The 19,672-nt window shown below is 34.2% G+C and overlaps 1 protein-coding gene across 15 annotated transcripts in view; it reads left to right on the top strand.

Annotated features, from left to right (window-relative positions):
- Window positions 1-19,672, top strand: part of Ptpn13 (protein tyrosine phosphatase non-receptor type 13) — a 143,347-nt gene that overhangs the window by 30,102 nt on the left and 93,573 nt on the right. For all 15 annotated transcript variants that reach the window (XM_010606698.3, XM_010606709.3, XM_010606701.3 and 12 more), the window contains exons 3-6: window positions 3,576-3,641; window positions 6,759-6,944; window positions 11,003-11,090; window positions 18,718-19,284. In XM_010606698.3, the coding sequence (XP_010605000.1) occupies window positions 3,576-3,641; window positions 6,759-6,944; window positions 11,003-11,090; window positions 18,718-19,284 (907 nt within the window). The remainder of the gene's footprint in view (window positions 1-3,575; window positions 3,642-6,758; window positions 6,945-11,002; window positions 11,091-18,717; window positions 19,285-19,672) is intronic.

The raw sequence follows: 19,672 nt of genomic DNA on the forward strand, positions 1-19,672 counted from the left end.
CAGGTTAATATTCAGCCAAATGTCTAAGCACTCCAAGACCCATTCAAAATGATACATACATTTATCCATTATGCTGTATACATAGATGATCAGCAAGCATACAATATTATAACCTAATTTTAAGAATCATTCGATCAATTTATACAGTGATGTATAAAATGTATTAACATAGTGACTCATTTAGCATACTAAGAAGTAAATATAATGAATCTTAAATCACTGGCCATATCTAAAAGAATCACAGATCACAATATAATCGAGTATACAATTTATCTTTTATTCTAAAGCTATAAAAATATTTCACATATGAGGCTACTTGAAAAGGTGTCTGCACAATGGTCTTTAAAATGAAACCTAAAATAAAGCGTGGTACAAAGAGGTGGTACTATGCTGTCCTGAACTTCATGCACATTTAATTATATTCATCGGACATGTATTAAATATCTGCTATGTTGAAGTTCTGTGTTAGTTGCTTAGCAGTATACTGAGGTGTGGGGGAAAAGAAGCTCTTTGGGAAAAACAAGATTTCTGAATATTACAGAAAGAAATTACAAGGTAAAAATAGTTAACTATTTCATTAGAGATACAAATGGAATGTAACTGTCATCTAAGAAAATATTCTGTTTAAAAGTATTTACAGTACCTAGCATACATATAAATGATGGTGAAAAACATCATCTTTGGCCTTTCCATTGACAAAGATAAAAGAACCATTTTTGGTAAAAAGATCAGCTTAAAAGATGGGAAAGAGAAGCATGTATTTTTTTCAACATGGATTTATCTAGTAGTGCAGAAGTGTTGTGTATGATAAGGGAAGTTGCAGTGACAGGGAAAATCCCTAAAAATCTACATATCAAATAGAGGCAGAAGCAGGTCATTGTGAGCCTTGATATTTTTATTATAGAGCCAGGTATTGTGGAACATGCCTGTAATCCCAGTGCTTGGGAGGCCAAAGCAGGAGAATTGCTGTGAATTCAAGGTCAGCACAGACTACATGGTGAGTTCAGGGCCAGCCTGAACTGCAAAGTGAGACCCTGCAAAGTGAGTCACAGAACAAATCAAACCAAGAAAACAAAAACTGTAAAAGTTATTATTAAAATTTGCCTTTTTGGCCAGGCATGGTGGTGCACGCCTGTAATCCCAGCACTTGGGAGGCTGAGGCAGGAGGATCACTGTGAGTTCAAGACCAGCCTGGGCTACATAGTGAGTTCCAGATTAGTCTCACCTACATAATGAAACCCTTTCTCAAAATAAATAAATAAATTTATTCATTCTAAAGAGGAATTGAAAGAGTTCATTGAAAGAATTAAGAAATTAAGGTGAGAAAATAGAAGTAGAGTGAAATAAAGTCAAGAAAATAAGACAAAGCAAGATATGGTTGGTGCCCCAAAAGAAGTTTGTAATAAGAATTCAGTATTGGGCTGGGGATTTATCTTAGTGGTTCTGCTGCCTGCCTTACAAGTGCAAGGACCTGCGTTCCATCCTTGGTACCAAAACAACAACAACAAAGAATTCAGTATTGATAGAGATAGGCTAAAAGTTTAGCTCTGAATCTCTTACTAGGAGGAAAAAGGAAAGGTGATTACTTAAAAGATTAACGATCCCCACTCTCAGCTGATAATTTTGCTTCTTTCATAAGAAACAAACAACAAAAAAGCACAAGAATCAAGCAAGAGACTTTTCCCAGCATCCCTTTACCCGCTGGCCACATGAATTTCTTTGTCCTTTGCCTCCTTGCCACAGTTAACTGGCTGCACCCCTCTGTAAAGCCAATCCTTCATTTGTACATTACCTTCCAGCTCCAATAGCCTAGTCAGCAGTTCCTCCGTCAGCCACCATTCTCATCTGCATGTTTAGCTTCCCCTGTAGTATTCCTATCCATGTAAAAATATGTTGTTCCCCCACCCCACGTTGTTACTTAAAAAAAAAAAATGCAGGTGATCAGTCTATTCATCGATAATTTCAGAATTAATCCAAGAGAAATACTTGCATGTACAAAATTACAACTTAAGACTATTGAAACAGTTATAATGAAAACATCCGGAAAAATCTTAATTGTCCTTTAGTAGCAGATTCCTTAAATAAATAATGTTACATCACACACAAAAAGGATAAGCTCTGTACACATTAAAGTGGAAATACTTCCTGTGATAAATTAAAAATGCAAAGCACTGAGTAACTTAAAATTTGAGATTTTGCAAAAGGAGGAAAATGACTATACATAGTTGGTTCAGTTGGCATGAAGAAATTTATGCTTGCTTATGCTTTTCATTTTTATTTTTATTAGTACATGTTTGTAGAAATAGTAATTACATTCATCATGGGAGTTGATACATATACATTGCACATCTTAATTTTTTATATGTTCCCTTTTCTCCTTTCCCCCTCCCTCCATCTCTTGGTCTTCCCATTTGAATAAGATCTAAGCTTCAAATAAAAGCTAGTAAAGTATTATTCACAAATAATGGGCTTAGAATTGTAAAAAAAAAATCTGTTCTGCACCATTAAAGTTTCCCAAAATTCAATTTATATGTATATATATAAATATATATATTTGTGTGTGCGTGTATTTATATTTATATAAAAAGACTAATAATAGCAGTATGTTATGCATTGATAGCAGCAACAGCTTTTCCAGGTTCTGCAGTCATCTGAACAAAATTATAGACATTCAGCACATTCTATTAAAAAAAAAAAAAGAATACTTTAACGGTGCTATCACCTTTGGAAAAAGTTATCCCAATTTACTGTGTTGAGTTGGCATTGTACAGAAATGGACAGCCATATTGGTCTAGAAATGTTAATTTTTTTTTCCATTTGTACAGGGGTAACACACTGTACTAAATATGTAAGGTCATATCTATGTGGGTTTGATTACAGAAACTAATAAAGTACTCTCTAAATAATGAAAAAAAGAATAAGACTACAAGAGCAAGAATCAATTTAAGTATGTTTAGGAACCATTTTCATCTTCAGAATTAAGGATTATTTTAATCTTACATCATTGCCTTTTCTCTTTTACTTTCCTTTTTAGTTTTATTTTAGGATTCCCTATTTTTAATGTTGATACAGAGATTTCTTTAACTGAAATACCAAATAGTTTCTTTGGTGTGAAAGACTATAATAGTACACAGGATCCTAATGAGATAATAATGTGAAATAGGAAGTAAAGGGCTAAAGGTGTAGGGAAAGTGGGAAGGGTGGGGGAAAGGTAATAAGGGAGAGGAAAAAAATATAAGAAACTGAAAAAATGGAAATAAAGTGTTTGTAAATGGGGAGGGGAGGAGGGGGTGAAGGGAGGGCAGGGACAAGGGGAAAAAATGAGAACCAAGACCTATTATGTAAAGGTACAGGATCCCAATGATGAATCTAACTGTATTGTATACCTAGATTGAACCAGTAAACTCAATAAAAAGAAAAAAAAAATCTGTTCTAATAATTTTCTTATTTTCTGTTTTAAACTCATACTTTCAGGAAAAATATAAAATGATTTTTTTCAAATTGTATTCATATGTTCTTTGAAATACAAAATGTTTTATTTTACCATAAAATTTTTTTATAAAATTTATTTCTAGATCCATATTTATTCTCTTGGAATGACATTATATTGGGGAGCTGATCATGAAGTACCTCAGAGCCAAGTAAGTTCTTCTTTTATACTTTTTACATTTGTACAGTTTCACAGTTTTTAAAAATTTCTTTGATGTAGTTGTGGATTACAGCACATTAGCATGTATGTCAACATTTTTATACTAGTTGTTCATGTCAGTAATGTCACACTTGCAGAATGAATTAAGATAAATACTAATGAAACTATTTTCAGGATATTCTTAGAATTATAGCAGTCATGAATCAAGTTTTAATAATCCAGTCTTTGAAAAGAATTGGCCTCTTCAAAAGTTATAGCCATGGTACCAGGCATGGTGGCACACGCCTGTAATCCCAGCATTTGGGAGGCTGAGGCAGGAGGATCACTGTTGAATTCGAGACCAGCCTGGGCTACATAGTGAGTTCCAGGTCAGTTTCAACTACATAGTGAGACCCTGTCTCAAAAAACTAAAAAAATTATAGCCATGGAAATGGGAATATATTTTCTTCTACTTTAATGACTGCTAAAGATTGTAAATATCTTTGATGATCCATTCTTGCACTAATGGTTACTCCTTTGATGCCAAAATTATAATAATAGTGGCCATAGCTCTACTGTTAGCAGATAGTATGAGAGAACATCATTTTTGCTTTCTTTCAGCAATTCAGAATCATATTTTGGTACCTCTTCAACAGCAGGTGCAGATGTTAAGACAACACCTTCTCAGGTCTCAGACTCAGATGACCATTCAGCCACTTCTAGTCTTTATTTTCTAAAATAGTTCTGATTCTTGAGTCAGTGTATACCTCAATGTAAACATAGTAGTAAATAGTAATTGGAAGTTTAAAGATAGTTTTATTTTTTCAAAGCTAATATAGCATTTAAAATTAGGGTTTAAGTATTTAGAAGTCAAAACCAAAACTAAATATTTTTTTCTTACTAAATATCAGAAGTAACAAGGATATTAGCCTAAACTCACAAACATCTCAAAATCCATGAAAGATGATTCAACTTCATTTGATCTAATTTTACATGTGTATATTTTCTCTCTTCTCAATTTCAGTTCTATAAGTATAAATAAAATCAAATTACTACTAAAATGTTTGTGTTATATATCAAAAGATCGTACTTCATGTAAAATGTGGTCACAGTCTGTACTTATCATTTTAATCTTTTCTGATAACTGGAAATAAAGTCAGTATCAATAATGCATAAATTAAATAGGAAATGTAAACTTATGCTTTGATCAGAAATTATCACTTTGGAAATATTTCATATTAATGTAAAAGCATTTATGAAGTGTCTTTCTTGTATCAGACACTGACTATGCCTTAAGACAACAGTTGGCCACTCCTGGAATGGATGGGAAGGTTGTAAACAGCTAAGTAGTTTGCCACAATGTGAATGCTACATTAGGAGGAGATGGATAGGACTGTAGCAAAATAGTTGGGGTTTCTGATTAGGATTACAGGACCAGGACAGGTCTCTTGAAGACACTGCCTCTAAGCTACAGCCTAAAAGATAAAATAATAACTACATAGATGAGAAGCTGAAAGGGTCACGAGTGGATGTAAACATTTAAATTCCTATCAGTAGTAGAACATTCCAGTTGCTGTATTCTTTGCCAATATTTTGTATTATTAGTCTTTATATATTGCCTGAAAAGTGGCTTTTATTTATTTGGCAATGCTGGGGATCAAACCTCTGCTCTACTGATAAACTGTACTTCCAGTCCCTTTGTAGCTTCTTCTGTGAGTTTTATTTGCATTTCTTAGTAATGATGTTGACCACCCAATATGCTTATTTGTATATAATATTTCAAAAATTATGTTAACTAATAAAAATAATCTCACATGAGAGTTTGTTTGGAGGTTCTATCAGCTGAGTGCAGCAACTCATATACTCTTGACCGAGGAAACAGTCCTCCTATATCGGGGTGGTTGTCCTCTTTGACCGAGCGCACAGCTTCGGGAGGGATGCACATGGAGTGGTGAGGGAGGAAGAGGACACCCGGCTAGCCAGCCAGATCACCCGAATCAACACTGGTGATCACTGGGGTGACAGATGTCGCAGCCAGAGTCTGTAATCCCAGCACTCAGGAGGCTGAGGCCAGAAGATTGCTGTGAGTTCGAGACCAGCCTGGGCTACATAGTGAGTTCCAGGTCAGTCTCAACTACATAGTGAGACCCTATCTCAAAAAACCAAAAACAAATAAACAACAAACAAAAAATAACCTCACATGATTGTCTTCTCTGTTTCACCAGATCAGAATTTATATTTAAGTGATCTTGAGTCATTGTAACACCTGAAATCTTCTACCTTATGGTGGAAATACCAAATTGTATTTATATAGAGAGAGAATGTATTATATCTTATTGGATATTAGAAAATAGTTTATTGCTCCCAAATGGTACCTAGGCAAGAACTGTTTTCCAAAATATTTGAATTATCAAAGAATTCAACTTCTTCATCAAAAAAACAAAACAACCCAGCCGTTGTGCAGGGGATTTAGCTCAGTGGTTCCTCCACCCACTGCCAAGAGCAAAGACCTGAATTTGATCCCCGATACCAAAAAAATCCTGCAAGAGGAGGGGGTGAAGGGAGGGGAGGGGTAAGGGGAAAAAATTAGAATCAAGACTTGTCATGTAGAGGTACAAGATCCCAACAATGAATGTAACTGTACTGTATCCCTAAAATATACCAATAAACCCAATTAAAGCTGAAAAAAAATCCCGTAAAAAACAAAAAAACAGAGCCGGGCGTGGTGGTGCATGCCTGTAATCCCAGTACTCGGGAGGCTGAGGTAGGAGGATTGCTGTGAGTTTGAGACCAGTCCGGGCTACATAGTTCCAGGTCAGTCTCAACTACGTAGTGAGACCCTGTCTCAAAAAAAAAAAACACCAAAAAAATAAATTAATAATAGGAAAAACAGCTGTACTCTGTAATACTTCCTACCTGGGAAAATGTATGTTAGCCATCTTCTGTTAATTGTTTTGGACCAGGAAATGGTAAAATGCACCAAGATATGTATGTGCTAGAAGAGAAAGAATTCATTTTCTCTGTGCATTTAAAATATGCTTGTTGTATTTCTTAAGATTCATAGATAGGCTTTTCTCACATTAGAAAGATTACTCATACTTTATATGGCTTTTCCTTTCTTTATTTTCAGCCCATTAAGCTTGGAGATCATCTCAACAGCATACTGCTTGGAATGTGTGAGGACATTATTTATGCTCGGGTTTCTGTTCGGACTGTCCTGGATGCTTGCAGTGCCCACATCAGGAACAGCAATTGTGCACCTTCATTTGCCTACGTGAAGCAGTTGGTAAAACTGGTTCTGGGAAGTCTTTCTGGGGTAAGCTATAGTTCTAACTGGTAAATACAGCTATATAATAAAATTTAGTATATCACAGAATTTTCTTTAAAGATACAATATAAGCAGCATTTTCTCAGTGAAGACTAGAAATGAGAAATTGAATTCATTATCCGAATGTTGATTGTCCACTTGAAACAGTAGTTAAAATTTAAAGACTATTGCAGTTACTTAGTTTTCTACATTTTTTTAGAGCTGGGGTGTTTTGGGGTTTTTTTTAGCACTTTATTCCAGAAAACATCATAGGGTTACAGCAACTTGAGCTTGAAGTGTCTGCTTTTGCCTTCCTAGGTATTTTCCCAAAGAGCTTTTAAAGTGTTTCTGTCATTATGAACACCTAGAGAAAAATGCATTAACGTGAAAAATATTTAGAAACATTTAAATATGTTTTCTTTCCTATTTATGCCTGCTTCTTGGGCACTCATTTGTCTGTATCCTTCAGGTTTTTCCCAACCTGTCCCATCTTCTCTGGACACTGGCATCTGGGTGTGTTGGAAGCACCCATGCTGTTTCTGCCAGATGACCACAAGACTTGGACTTTTCCATTTCCTCTTGTCTTGGATATGAAGAATCCAAAGAATAACAAACTCTGTACCACGTCTGCTCTGCATCCATAAACTGAGTTCTCTCCTGTATGCTCTACTTTGAATACTCCTGGTTTTTCATATCTCCTCTGCTCTAAACCTTATCTGCTGTTACCCATGGTGGTTTCTACACCTTGGTGGGTTATAAATTTGTTGCTGTTACAGTGTTTTTCGTGGCTTCTTGATTCTTCATCTTGAGAAGTTTAGTTCCCTCAACTTAGCTAGGATATTATACAGCTGTGAGGAATTTATCTGAGTTTCATAAACTTGCAGTTGATAAGAAACAGGTTCAGGATCTTCTGGACAAATGGTTTGTAAACTGTCTCCTCTTAAGCCTTTGCAGTTCTGCAGCGGGAGATGGGGTAGTAGAGGCTGAGTGATTAAGATTCTTGGCTCTCCTTTGACCCTTTCAACTATAGCAGTTCCTAGATTTGTTTTTTCTACATGTTCCCTTGTTTCAAACAAAGGTAAAGCTAGTAAGAATATGTGAAAGCCCTTTATCCACACCAGTTTCCCACATTGCTATTAATAAAAATATATTTTTATTAATTCTATGATCAAATGGCTTGAGAGGAAAAAAACTTTTAAAGGAAATTAAATATATCTTCACTGTAGAAATTTTTAGCACCTTTAATACTCTAGACTGTAGTATGACTCTTCGAGTGAGATGAGCATACTGACCAAATTTTTCTCAAACTTATTTGATTCCAGAGGTTTTGTTTAACGAGCTTCTGAAACTATTCCCTTATAGATGAGAAAATTGAGTTCCAAACAGCTTTAGGATTTAATTTCTTATTTTTGAGTCCAGGGGTCTTTGTGTTACATCACATCTTCTGTGAAACATTTGTGTTCTTTGCTGATTTTACTTCTATTGTAAAATTCTAGAAATATTTTTTCTTCTGCCTTTCCATGAAGAAATATTCCTCCATAGGAATTTTATTACCTCATCTATAATGATTACCTATATTACATAGAAGATCTCCATCCCTTTAAGATTTGACATTTAGTTCAGTTTATTATAATATTTATTGTTTGTCTATGTGTGAAACCTGTACAGAGGAGATAGGTACTTGAAGAAAATATTTTATCTTGGTGCTTTTAATTTATAACTATTTGCTTAATTATAAAATGAAAATAAGGCTATAAAAAAGAATAGCAAAATTTTAAAACCTATGAGATTTGTGGGGAAGGACATAAGCCACAACTGAATTTAGGTTTTTGAGGTAAATCTTGTAGGCTAGAGAGAAAGTAATCTCAGCAGAGGAAACCTGCATGCCTGCTGTGAGATGGGAAAAGAGCAGGTATGTTTGGGAGCAGTAGTGAGTCTGCCGTGAGGTATGCTGGGGAGTGTAGTGGGACAGAAAAAAAGAAGAGTCAGCTGGAATCAGCATGTAGAAAAACTGCATTTGCAGAGGCAAATTTTTACTAATACAGTATTTCTCCCCCACCCTTCCACCATTCTTCCTAGTCCTCTGAACAGAACTAACTACAACAGGTGTGTTTACTTTGTGCCAGGAATAATGTTAGTGATTTATGTGCTTTGTCACATTTCTTTATAATAGCTCACCATAAAAGAAATACTTTTATCTCATTTTAGTGATGATGAAACTAAGGCTTAAAATGATCTAATAACTTGGCTCTTGTCACACATATGATAAATGACCAAGACATAATTGAACCTGGATGTCTCCAAACTGAAAGCCTATGCTTTTAGCTGTTACCTTCCTCTGAGGCTTTTATTATCCCCAACAGCTCATAGAATGAATTAGTCTTTCACTACTGTGAAATCCATTCTGAGTGACAGTAATTCTTGCTTGAGATTAGTTAGCATAGATTAAAAAAGAAAAAAAAAGGAAGGACAGCTTATTCTGCTTGGTTCTCACAATGTTGTAATATTTTGACCTCAATTTTAGTTAGCTATAAAATAGAGATATTATTACATACTATCTATTCATATTACTGAACAGCAGTGAAGATAATTATTTCAGTATTGGTGAGCTGTTTTAAGGTCCTTTGAAGTTTTTTTTTTTTTTTGCTATTTCTAATGTTATATATAATATATGAATAATAATAGCTACTATATGTTATTGTTTTGAGAATTAAATAACATAGTTTTTAAAGCCCTAAACCAGCTAACAACATAACAACAGCTGTTCTTAATATTTGCTTCATTGAAAGAATTCCCAATTATGTAGAATATTCATTGTCTTTTCTATCACTAACACTACACTGTAATCTAGACTAACATTTATGCAGCTTAAAGGATAGCATTTCCAGTCAAGGATAATATTTCCAGTCAAGTCTTCTTAGAGGTTGGAATCATGCTAGAACTTCAAATGTACTATTCCACAGATTCAAATGTACTATTCCACAGGTTTTTAATTCATACTAAAACACATTTCCATTGTGGAGGGATTTTAAAATGTGTATATGTACAGAAACGTGTGTGCATGCTCTTGGTAGATTTATTTATTTATTTTGGTACTGGGGATTGAACTCGGGGCCTTGTGCTTGCAAGGCAGGCCACCAAACCACTGAGCTAAATCCCCGGCCCCAAAACGTTTTGTGTGTGTGTGTGTGTGTGTGTGTGTGTGTGTGGTACCAGGGATCGAACTCAGGTCCTTGTGCTTGAGAGGCAGGCCACCGAACCGCTGAGCTAAATCTCCGGCCCTGCTCTTGGTAGATTTAAATAACTTGGTTTCATTTTCTCTTCTTCCATTTTATATCTTGATGTTTCTCCTCTGTTTAGTTGTCTGATTAAATGAATTTTCTTAACTTTTCACCCTTCATAATATGGAGTTGGACCTAATTTGATGCACTTTATTTTAAATAAATATCCTTGCCTAAAAGTTCTTGATGTTTAAGATTACTAAAATATTTTGTTGGGGGTTCAGTGATTATTGATTTAAATTCAATCGCTGTCTACCAGTGTTTCCATTTAATTTAAGCACTAACTTTTCTCAAATGTTCTGGCAAGCAAGATCTAGAAAATTATTTTTGAAAATAATTTAAATTAGTTTTCTCAATACATACTTATAATCAGTAGAATGTTTCATCATACCATAATCTGATTTTTAAATTTTATAATTTAATCAAAGATAAATTAGTTACCAGTTGGGAGGAAAAAAAAGGACACTTCAAGTTTACTATTTTCAAAGCAACTCAGTTTAACTGCTACTTTTATCTGTCTAATTATGCTCCCAGTTGTCAGATACTCTTTGGTAATTATTTCTTGAGTTTTAATTTTCTGAAGTTGAGTTGGCCAGTACTGGCTATAAAAATCTTATCCAAGGAATATACATTACAATAAGATGTGGAGCTCTTTGCAATAGTATGAAGTCTCTCAGTGCAGTACCCTCCAAAACTTGTCTTACTAGTGTCACTCTGTAAACAATTATGGTGAAAACAAAAGAGAGATTCTTTTGTCAGACTTGATTTTTGATTACCTATGTACAGACGGATCAGCTTTCCTGTAGCAGTGAACAAAAGCCTGATCGAAGCCAGGCTATTCGAGACCGATTGAGAGGAAAAGGATTACCAACAGGTAAGAATATATTAATAGGAAACTTCTAGGCTTAACCTCATTCTATTATTTCTTTTATGAAATTATACTTACCTGGCTTGGAAATCTAATAATTGTGACTATGTTTAGTTAGAACTTAGGATGTGAGGCAAGGAACAAACAGAAATATTAGCTATATTAATAAATAAATCTACCAAAGTTATGTAGAAAATATTAATACAGTCAAGACTCCCATAGTAAATTATTTTCCTTTTGATGCTGTTTTTGCCAATAACATCAATATCACTTATTATCTTAGCATGTTATTTTATATTAAAAATATATTTTAAAATGTGACCAAATAAACATACATTTTTGAGTATAAATATTGTTTCAGTAATCAGCATTGCAGTCATATTTTCTGTTCTAATTCTCGAATGATAATCACAATCACTAAATTGATTTCATGACTAATATCATGACTTGAAGTTATCAAATGCTGCTCTAATAAATAAAAATTAATGATGAATAGGGCCGGGGATTTAGCTTAGTGGTTCCGGTGCCTGCTTCACAAGCACAAGGACCCGAGTTTGAAACCCTGGTACCAAAAAAAAAAATAATGATGGATGATGGTTTTGCATTGCCAATAGCATTTTATAATTATGGGTCCTATCATAATTATACAGACTGTTTAAAAAGAAATGCATGGAAAACTCAAATACTTGAAATAAAAATACAAATGCATTTTTATATGATAATTTATTTTCTGTGTTAAGTTTCAGGCATAGCTTTTTTTTTTTTTTTTTTTAGGCAGTCTCACTATGTAACTCACTATGTAGTTCAGACTGGCCTTAAACTCACTATGTTGCCCAGGTTTGCCATGAATTTAAGGCAATCCTCCTGCCTCAGCCCCTGAGTACTGGGATTACAGGCCTGTGCCAGCATACCTGGCCAGGCTTAGTTTAATTTAAAAATGAATTTTTGATTTTGCTGATTATCCTTGTTCTTTTAACTTTTCTTTCATAATACTAAAGTCATGAAAATCTAAATGCTAACAAAAATATTTTATGGGTGAGATATTTTAGCTTTTAGAGCAAGGGAGAAGTAAATAAAAACAGCTTAAGTATATTCTAATCAAAGATTAATTGATATCATCTGATAAAACATTGAAATGCTACATGATTTTCAATTTGATCAGTCATCACTATCTTATTTAAAAATTTATGAAAAAAATCTCTTTGTGAAAAGTAAACACTTGATTATCCAGACCAAGTGTTTTGTGGAGTTCAGAACTCTTATCTCAGAACAAGGACTATAATATAAACAACTGTATTGCTTGTGAAGTCAAAGAAAAGCAGTGAAATTGTTTCTAAGGGAGTGATTCTGTAATGGTACAATTGTCTATTTTGGTGCTTCATGTTACTTTGAATAAGGATTTTTTCTGTAAAACTGTCTTAGCTTTCATGTCAAGATAAATCAATTTCTGGTTACATGAAGTTTCTTTTCTAATACATATATTATTTGTATGTGAGTAAAAAAATGCAAGGTAGACTTTGTCTAAAATGCTTTTTACAATGCTTAATGGCAATTAGAGTATTCAGAATCATTTTTTGTGTTTCCTTTACCATACTTATGCCTTAGGTATAAAAATCCATTTCCCTTTACTATTCTAGGATTTGAGGTAGGATATAACATGAAACTTGATGCTAAGAATAATGGCAACTTGTTGATCCATTAAATTTTAAATTATTCTCCCATTTTAGAACTAAAGAAACTAAAAGACTGTCCAAACATAGATAATGAAGGTGTGTTTGAAATGACCACAAATTAGTAAATCCTTAATAGACTATCCATTGATCTTATTCTCTAGTGCTAATCTCAGAAAATAAAATCTTTTCTAGAGAGAATAAATTTTTCAGGAATTGAAATTAGTCATTCAGGATGGACCTGATTTTATGTTTATATTTTTTAGCAGAATTAGAGATCCTTATTTCTTAAATAATAGTCTTGTTTGAATGAAATGTAGTGGAAAAAGATTAAGACCTTCTTAGCCATTGCTTTCTATAATAGTATCACTTCACTGAAGCTTTTTATTTACCTTCTACAAACTTAGAAAACCTTATTTCACAGACAAAATCAACATAAATATACCAATTATAGCCACAGTGGGTAGAAGCAGCACCAATAGTCTGTGGCATATGCTATTTTTTAAGTTTAAAATTGAAACAAAAATTATCTCTTGAAAAAGTAATTTTCTGGGACACCGATGTTGCTTTTGGGCACTGTTAGTTAACTCACAGTGGTCACTTGCAGCAAAATAGCCCTGTATTTTTTCGGTGAGCATCAATCTAAAATGTTTCATACTATTATCCTTAATTTCTTTCTTTTTTTTTTTTTTTTTTTTGGTACCGGGGATTGAACTTGGGTCCTTGCGCTTGCAAGGCAGGCCACTGAAACACTGAGCTAAATCCCTGGCCCGATCCTTAGTTTCTTAAGATCCAGACTACAGTGTTAAATAAAGAAAGTCTCAAGATGGGCAGTGAAATATAAGAATTATATTAAAAGAAGTAAGTAGATGTAGGGATACCTTAAAACTAGCAATTTAATTTGCCAATTTAGCAAGACCCTAACTCAACTCAAAATAAAACTAAAAGGGCTGGGGATGTACCTCAGTGTGAAGACCTGGGTCCATTACACACACACACACACACAATTGGCAAGGGTAAAGGGGTGGTCTCTTTCACCAGAGAAGTGTTTTATTATTGTTCTTTCTATTTTTTGTTTGTTTTTATGATATTAAAGCATATTGTGAACAAAAACTCAACTAAAATTTAATGAAACTCTTCAACTACTAGTAAACAATCTTTTAGTGTCTTCTTATTTCTTGCTTTTGAATTCTTTCACAAAGCTAAAACCTAAACACAAGAGCTCTCTGCCCTGCTTCATTTACTTAACACTGCCACTGCTAAAACTTAACACTGTAAAATGGTTTCAATAAGCAGAAAGAAAGCAGGCTTACAGTGGAAACCGACACAACAATCGGATCAGCATGATAGTGCTTTGGAACTTTGGGTGTGTTGATAACATCAAGTGTTTTTTAATGTACTTGAACACATTTGCGAGAACAGATGGGGAATTGAGGAGCCTCTTATAATATTGAAATGTTGGCTTGAAGTTAACTTCTAAGAGATGCTGTGAATCTTTGGGTTGTGTGTGAGGGAGAGGTGAAGGATGCTATCCAATTAGGAATAATGTTAATCAGTAGAACAAAAACAGTTAAAGCACAAAATACAAAGTTTTTTTCCAATGTAACTAAAATAAATGCAATATATTCTAAGACAGTTTATAGTCTTAGAAACTCTTACTGTAGCTCTTAAATGTATATTTATTTTTTTCCATTTAGATTTTAGCAATTTATGCTAAAATTGTATTCCAAAAGGAAAATGTTTATGGTTTTATTTTAAATTTGGATGCTTATACTTGTATGTAATTTAATGTTATCTGTAAACTCTCTGAACTCTGAGCCTCCCAAGAGATGGAAAATCCACTTGGTAATCACCATTTTTCCTGTTAGAAAAATGCGATACTCCCTACCCCCACCGCCAGTACTGGGGGTCAAACTCAGGACCTTGAGCTGTGAGGTAGGCACAACGCCACTTTGATACTTTTTTTTTTTTTGGTACCGGGGATTGAACTCCGGTACTTGTGCTTGCAAGGTAGGCCACCGAACCGCTGAGCTAAATCCCCGGCCTGATACTTTTTAAATAAAGGATAAATCTAAAACTTTTATGGGAGGTCTTCTGATGCATGGTTTCCATTATTTCTTATCAAAAGAACTTTTCAAAATCCCTCCTCAGTAGATGTTTAGAAAAACAAAGCAGAAATGGAAAAGAAAGGCAAAATTTAGAATTTTATGTTGCCCTTGTGGAGAAGAGCTCAAAATAGTTAATATGAGTTAGTTCATTTATCCTGTCATCTCTGAAAAGAAAAATGAATGGATTATATCCACATTGTGTTGAGTGACTTGCCCACACTGATGAATGGAAGGGAAAGCTTGTATTAAAGCCAAGTCTGTTGATAGTAATCTTTCTAGTAGAGTATGCTTCCCAAATTGAATTTCAAAGATTTCTAAAAGTTGTTTAAGAAACTCTGTTCAGTTAGCATTCTTTTGGAATCAATCTTATTAGGAACTGGAAATATAAAACAAGACATAGTCATTACTCTTCCACTCTGGATTGGGGAAGCTAAGTGGTCATGATGACAGATGGACAATACAATGGACAATTTTTGAACAGTGAGACGAGTATCCTAATACACTTGCTCTTTGAGCATAGTGGAAGGAAATTTATGCCAGGATAGGACAATATCAAGTTGTATTCCTTTCAGCTGAAATCATTCTAGAGTAGCTCTGGTGGTGCTGCTTTCAGCAAAAGCATTAGCTCGATTTCTTATTATCACAATAGGTAGTAAGCACAGCTATTAAATGTACTTAATGATTCCGGTGTTGTTCATTATCTGTTGGGTAAAATGGTCCTAATAGTCCAAACATATGTTTAGAGAAATTTGGAAAGCAGTTGAACCAGTTGCCCTCTGTGTAGTCTCAAATATGAATTATTACATGGTCCTAGTATTAGCAACATTATATGACCATCACTGTTGTGGGACTTAATAAATACTAACCCAGAATTCATATGGCCAGGCTCTATATTTGAACTTCCATTTTCTGATCCTATAATAATGAAATTATTCCCTAATCTTTAGCAGCATAAAGTAGCTCACTTTAATAAGATTTATAATGTTCAGAACTGAATTGTTATTACTTTACATTATATTATATATTTTACTTTATATGAAGAAACCTCTTTTGCAGAAAATAATTTTATCAACCTGTGAGGAGTTGGTTAGGCAATTGCATAGCCAGTTGTTTAGCTGAAGATAGTGGTATCAATAACATGATAAAATGCAGTGATACTTCTGTGAGATAGGAATACTTGATTGAAGAATGGTGTATTTGTACCAACTAAAATCCAAAATTGGACTACTGAATGGAGGATAGTTTCATGAGGAAGTAGAAGCAACAGGAATCCTATCTGGAGATCACTACAGTGTTGTAGCCAAATGATAGTGTTAATTCAGACTAAAATGATGGCAGTGGAATTGGAAATAAGCACATGAAATTAAGATATTGAGAATTTAAATCACCAGCAGTTTCTCATGAATATGATAGGGGCCCTAAAAGAGATGACGCATTTAAGAATGGTGCCCATACAGTATTTCTGTTTCAAGCAAGCAACTGGGTAATGGTACCACTTCCTAAAATAAAAGCTGAAGAACAATGAACAGTTCTGGCTGTGGGAAGCAAGAGATTAGTTTTAAGCTTGTACAGTTTGAGGTGCTTTTGTAATATACTAGAAGTTTGATTATAGAATATTGGAACTTTCAGAGAAGGTCAATGTTAAGAATATAAATTTGGGAGTTGTCAAAATATAAATTTGGGAGTGGCTTGGTTTGGTTATGGAGCTATTAGATTGTTTACTAATGGAAGTAACTCAATAAAAAGAGAATAATGAAGGCGTAAGCAGATAGCACAGAAGTTAATTAAAAAATCTTTGTTAAAATAAAGAGATGGGAATCTAGAATATATATTGGAGATTGGCCTTCAACTGGCTGGAAATTTCATCCTTTGTACAACAGGGAAAAGATCTGCAGAGATATGTAGAATTAGTCGTGAAAAGATGAGGAAGTACTTTTGATAGCTTCTGTTTTCTTGGTAGAATATGAGATAGGATCAACTAAAAGACTAAAATGTTAAGGTGAGAAATTTGGAAAATGAGGAAAAGTGATGTGGTCATAGTGGAAGTGAGTAAATATACTCTTAGCACATGATATCTAGTGTCCAAGTGATTGTCCGTGGGTTTATGCTATTGATAAAATACTTATTTGAATTTTTCCAAGTTTTGACTTCTTGTTAGTAGTCAAGGTAAAAGAAGGCGGCAGGTGATTGCATTAATCCGTGACCTATGATTCTTAGTCTCTTTTGGATCTCTTCTACTGATGTAACTATCAGTTTCCAAGACTATCTCAGTTCTCTAATTTTAAAGGAATGAGTTTCAAAGTGTGGTTCATTTAATAATATAATTTATACATAACATAAACATGTTTACCAATTTTCAAATTAGATTAGAAGCTAGAGTCTGTGACAGTCTGCATGTTGTATGGCATATTTCTTGATATTCTCTGTATGGACGTTATCCATATTTGCCCTTGAGTAGTTCTGTATTTAGAAGAAAATGAGACGTAAGAAAAGCATCATATTTTAACCTAATTCTCAAGTTAGCAGATTGTTGCCATTTGGAAAACTCATTTTCTAACATGTTTATGGTAAAATTTGTGGTCCTAGATCAGTTTATAGTTACTCAGAAGATATAATCATGGCCTTCAAATGAATAAGCAATTTATTATTACTTGGAAGATTTTTGTTATTTTATATCACAGAGCAGACAGGCTATCAAAGGGAAGTTGAAGAAGGTAGCATGGAGATCACCAATGTTTATGGCCTACTGGATTAGTATTTTTCTGTATTTTTCTCTATTCTTCAGTGGTGGACACACATGATTTTTTTATGTTAAATCAGTGTGCTCACAAGATTAAGGTCTGAATGGGCATTTCTGGTGTTCTCTGCATTATAGACTACTGCCTTAGAAACAAGTAGAATGGGTTACTGGTTTAACTACTTCAAAAACTAAAGAATAAGTAAGAATTAGTATTTTATTCTGGTTGACAAAAATTAATACATTGGGGTCAGGAATCTAGCTCAGTGGTTCTGGTGCCTGCTTTGCAAGCGCAAGGACCGGAGTTCAATCCCCAGTACCAAAAAAAAAAACCCAAAAATTAATGCATTGTGTTTTAGAGGGAAAAACTATTTTAGTACGTGGTGGTTTGCCATAGAAAAATTTTGTTTCTTTCATAATTTAAATGTAACTAAATTTCCTGGATTTCAAACACCATAAAAATGTTTGAAAACATATCTAATTCTAATAAAATTTTGAACTTCAGAATTCCAAATGCTATCATCTTTTTCATATCCACAATATAGCAACAATTCATTGTTTCTACTTCAAATATATTTATTTAAAAGACCAGGATGTACTAGGTTTGTATACTCAAATGATATATGTTTAAGTTATACCTTTAGAAGTTAAAGGAAGACATTGTACATTGTTATTACTACAAATCATTTCATAGATAATTAATATTGTACCAAGTCAGATAATATCACCAACTTTTATGTGTGTTTTAAAACTAATTAATTCACCTATGATAATAGAGTGCTCAAAGATAAGTTCAACATACTGTTTATTTTATTAGATAACAGACATTGGGCTGGGAGTACAGTTCAGTATACTTGTATATGCTAGGTCCTTGGTTTGATCTCCAGCACCACAAAAATGAGCCAGAGAATGGAGGAGAGGGAATTGAACTGTGAAAAGTTATACAAACATAGCATGTCTTTCTACTTCTATCACCATCATCATCATCCTATTTCATCTCTGATCTTCCATTTATAGAATTTAGGAAATTACCACTGCTTTCATTGTCAGTAATGGATTACATTCCAATTTATTTTCTAAAAATTCTGTGCATACATGATAGATTCTTATCATTCCAGGAAGAAGCCCTACTTCCGATGTACTAGACATACACAAGGCTCCATTCTGTCATCAAACCTTTCTTAACAAAGGGCTTAGTAAATCTATGGGATTTTTGTCCATCAGAGACACTCAAGATGAGGAAGATTATTTCAAGGACATTTCATCAGAGAATAATTCTGGACATGAGGATTCTGAAAACACTTGCTCCCCTTACCAGTTCAAAGCCAATGGCCTACAAAAAAAGGTTGTCCCTGGCATTGATGTACTTCCTAAAAAGAAGATTTGGGCTTCATCTATGGACTTGCTATCTTCACCTGACAGAGATTTCTCATCTGGAGAGATCAGCAGATACCAGCACTGTCACCCTGATGGCCTCACAGAGCGGACTCTAACTACTCCTAGGAAAAAAGAGGCCAGGTACTCTGATGGAAGCATAGCCTTGGATATTTTTGGCCCTCAGAGAATGGATCCAGTATGTTACACGCGAGACTTGCCCACTTCCTCAGCAATATCAAGTGCTCTGGACAGAATTCGAGAGAGACAGAAGAAACTTCAGGTTCTGAGAGAAGCCATGAATGTAGAAGGTTAGTAATTCTGTGTGTGTCTGCAAAAGAATTGAATTATTTAAAATTATTTTTTAAAATAAACAGTTATTAAATTATTCTACAAGTCTTATTTCCACTGCCAAGCTTTTGTATCCAGGTTACATTTACTTCTCCTGTCAGTTTCTGTTCTCCCATCAAATTCCTTGTCACAGTCATCCTTGTGAAACGTGCTGGGTTCCAGTTCCTGTGTATTCTGTCTTTTGGGCCCTGTGTTTTCAGACTAAGCTTTCAAGGGCAGGAGCCATGTTTTCCATCTTGTGCACTCTCTTATGCAAGCCTTCAAAAAAATGGCTGGCTCATGGGAATGAGAGCAGCAAATCAGAATCAGTAATCCGGGGGGAGGTGGAAAGATGTGGAGATGGTACAG

Source organism: Fukomys damarensis, unplaced genomic scaffold (genome assembly GCF_012274545.1).
Source record: "Fukomys damarensis isolate Sample0158 unplaced genomic scaffold, DMR_v1.0_HiC HiC_scaffold_37, whole genome shotgun sequence".
NCBI classification, from domain to species: Eukaryota; Metazoa; Chordata; class Mammalia; order Rodentia; family Bathyergidae; genus Fukomys; species Fukomys damarensis.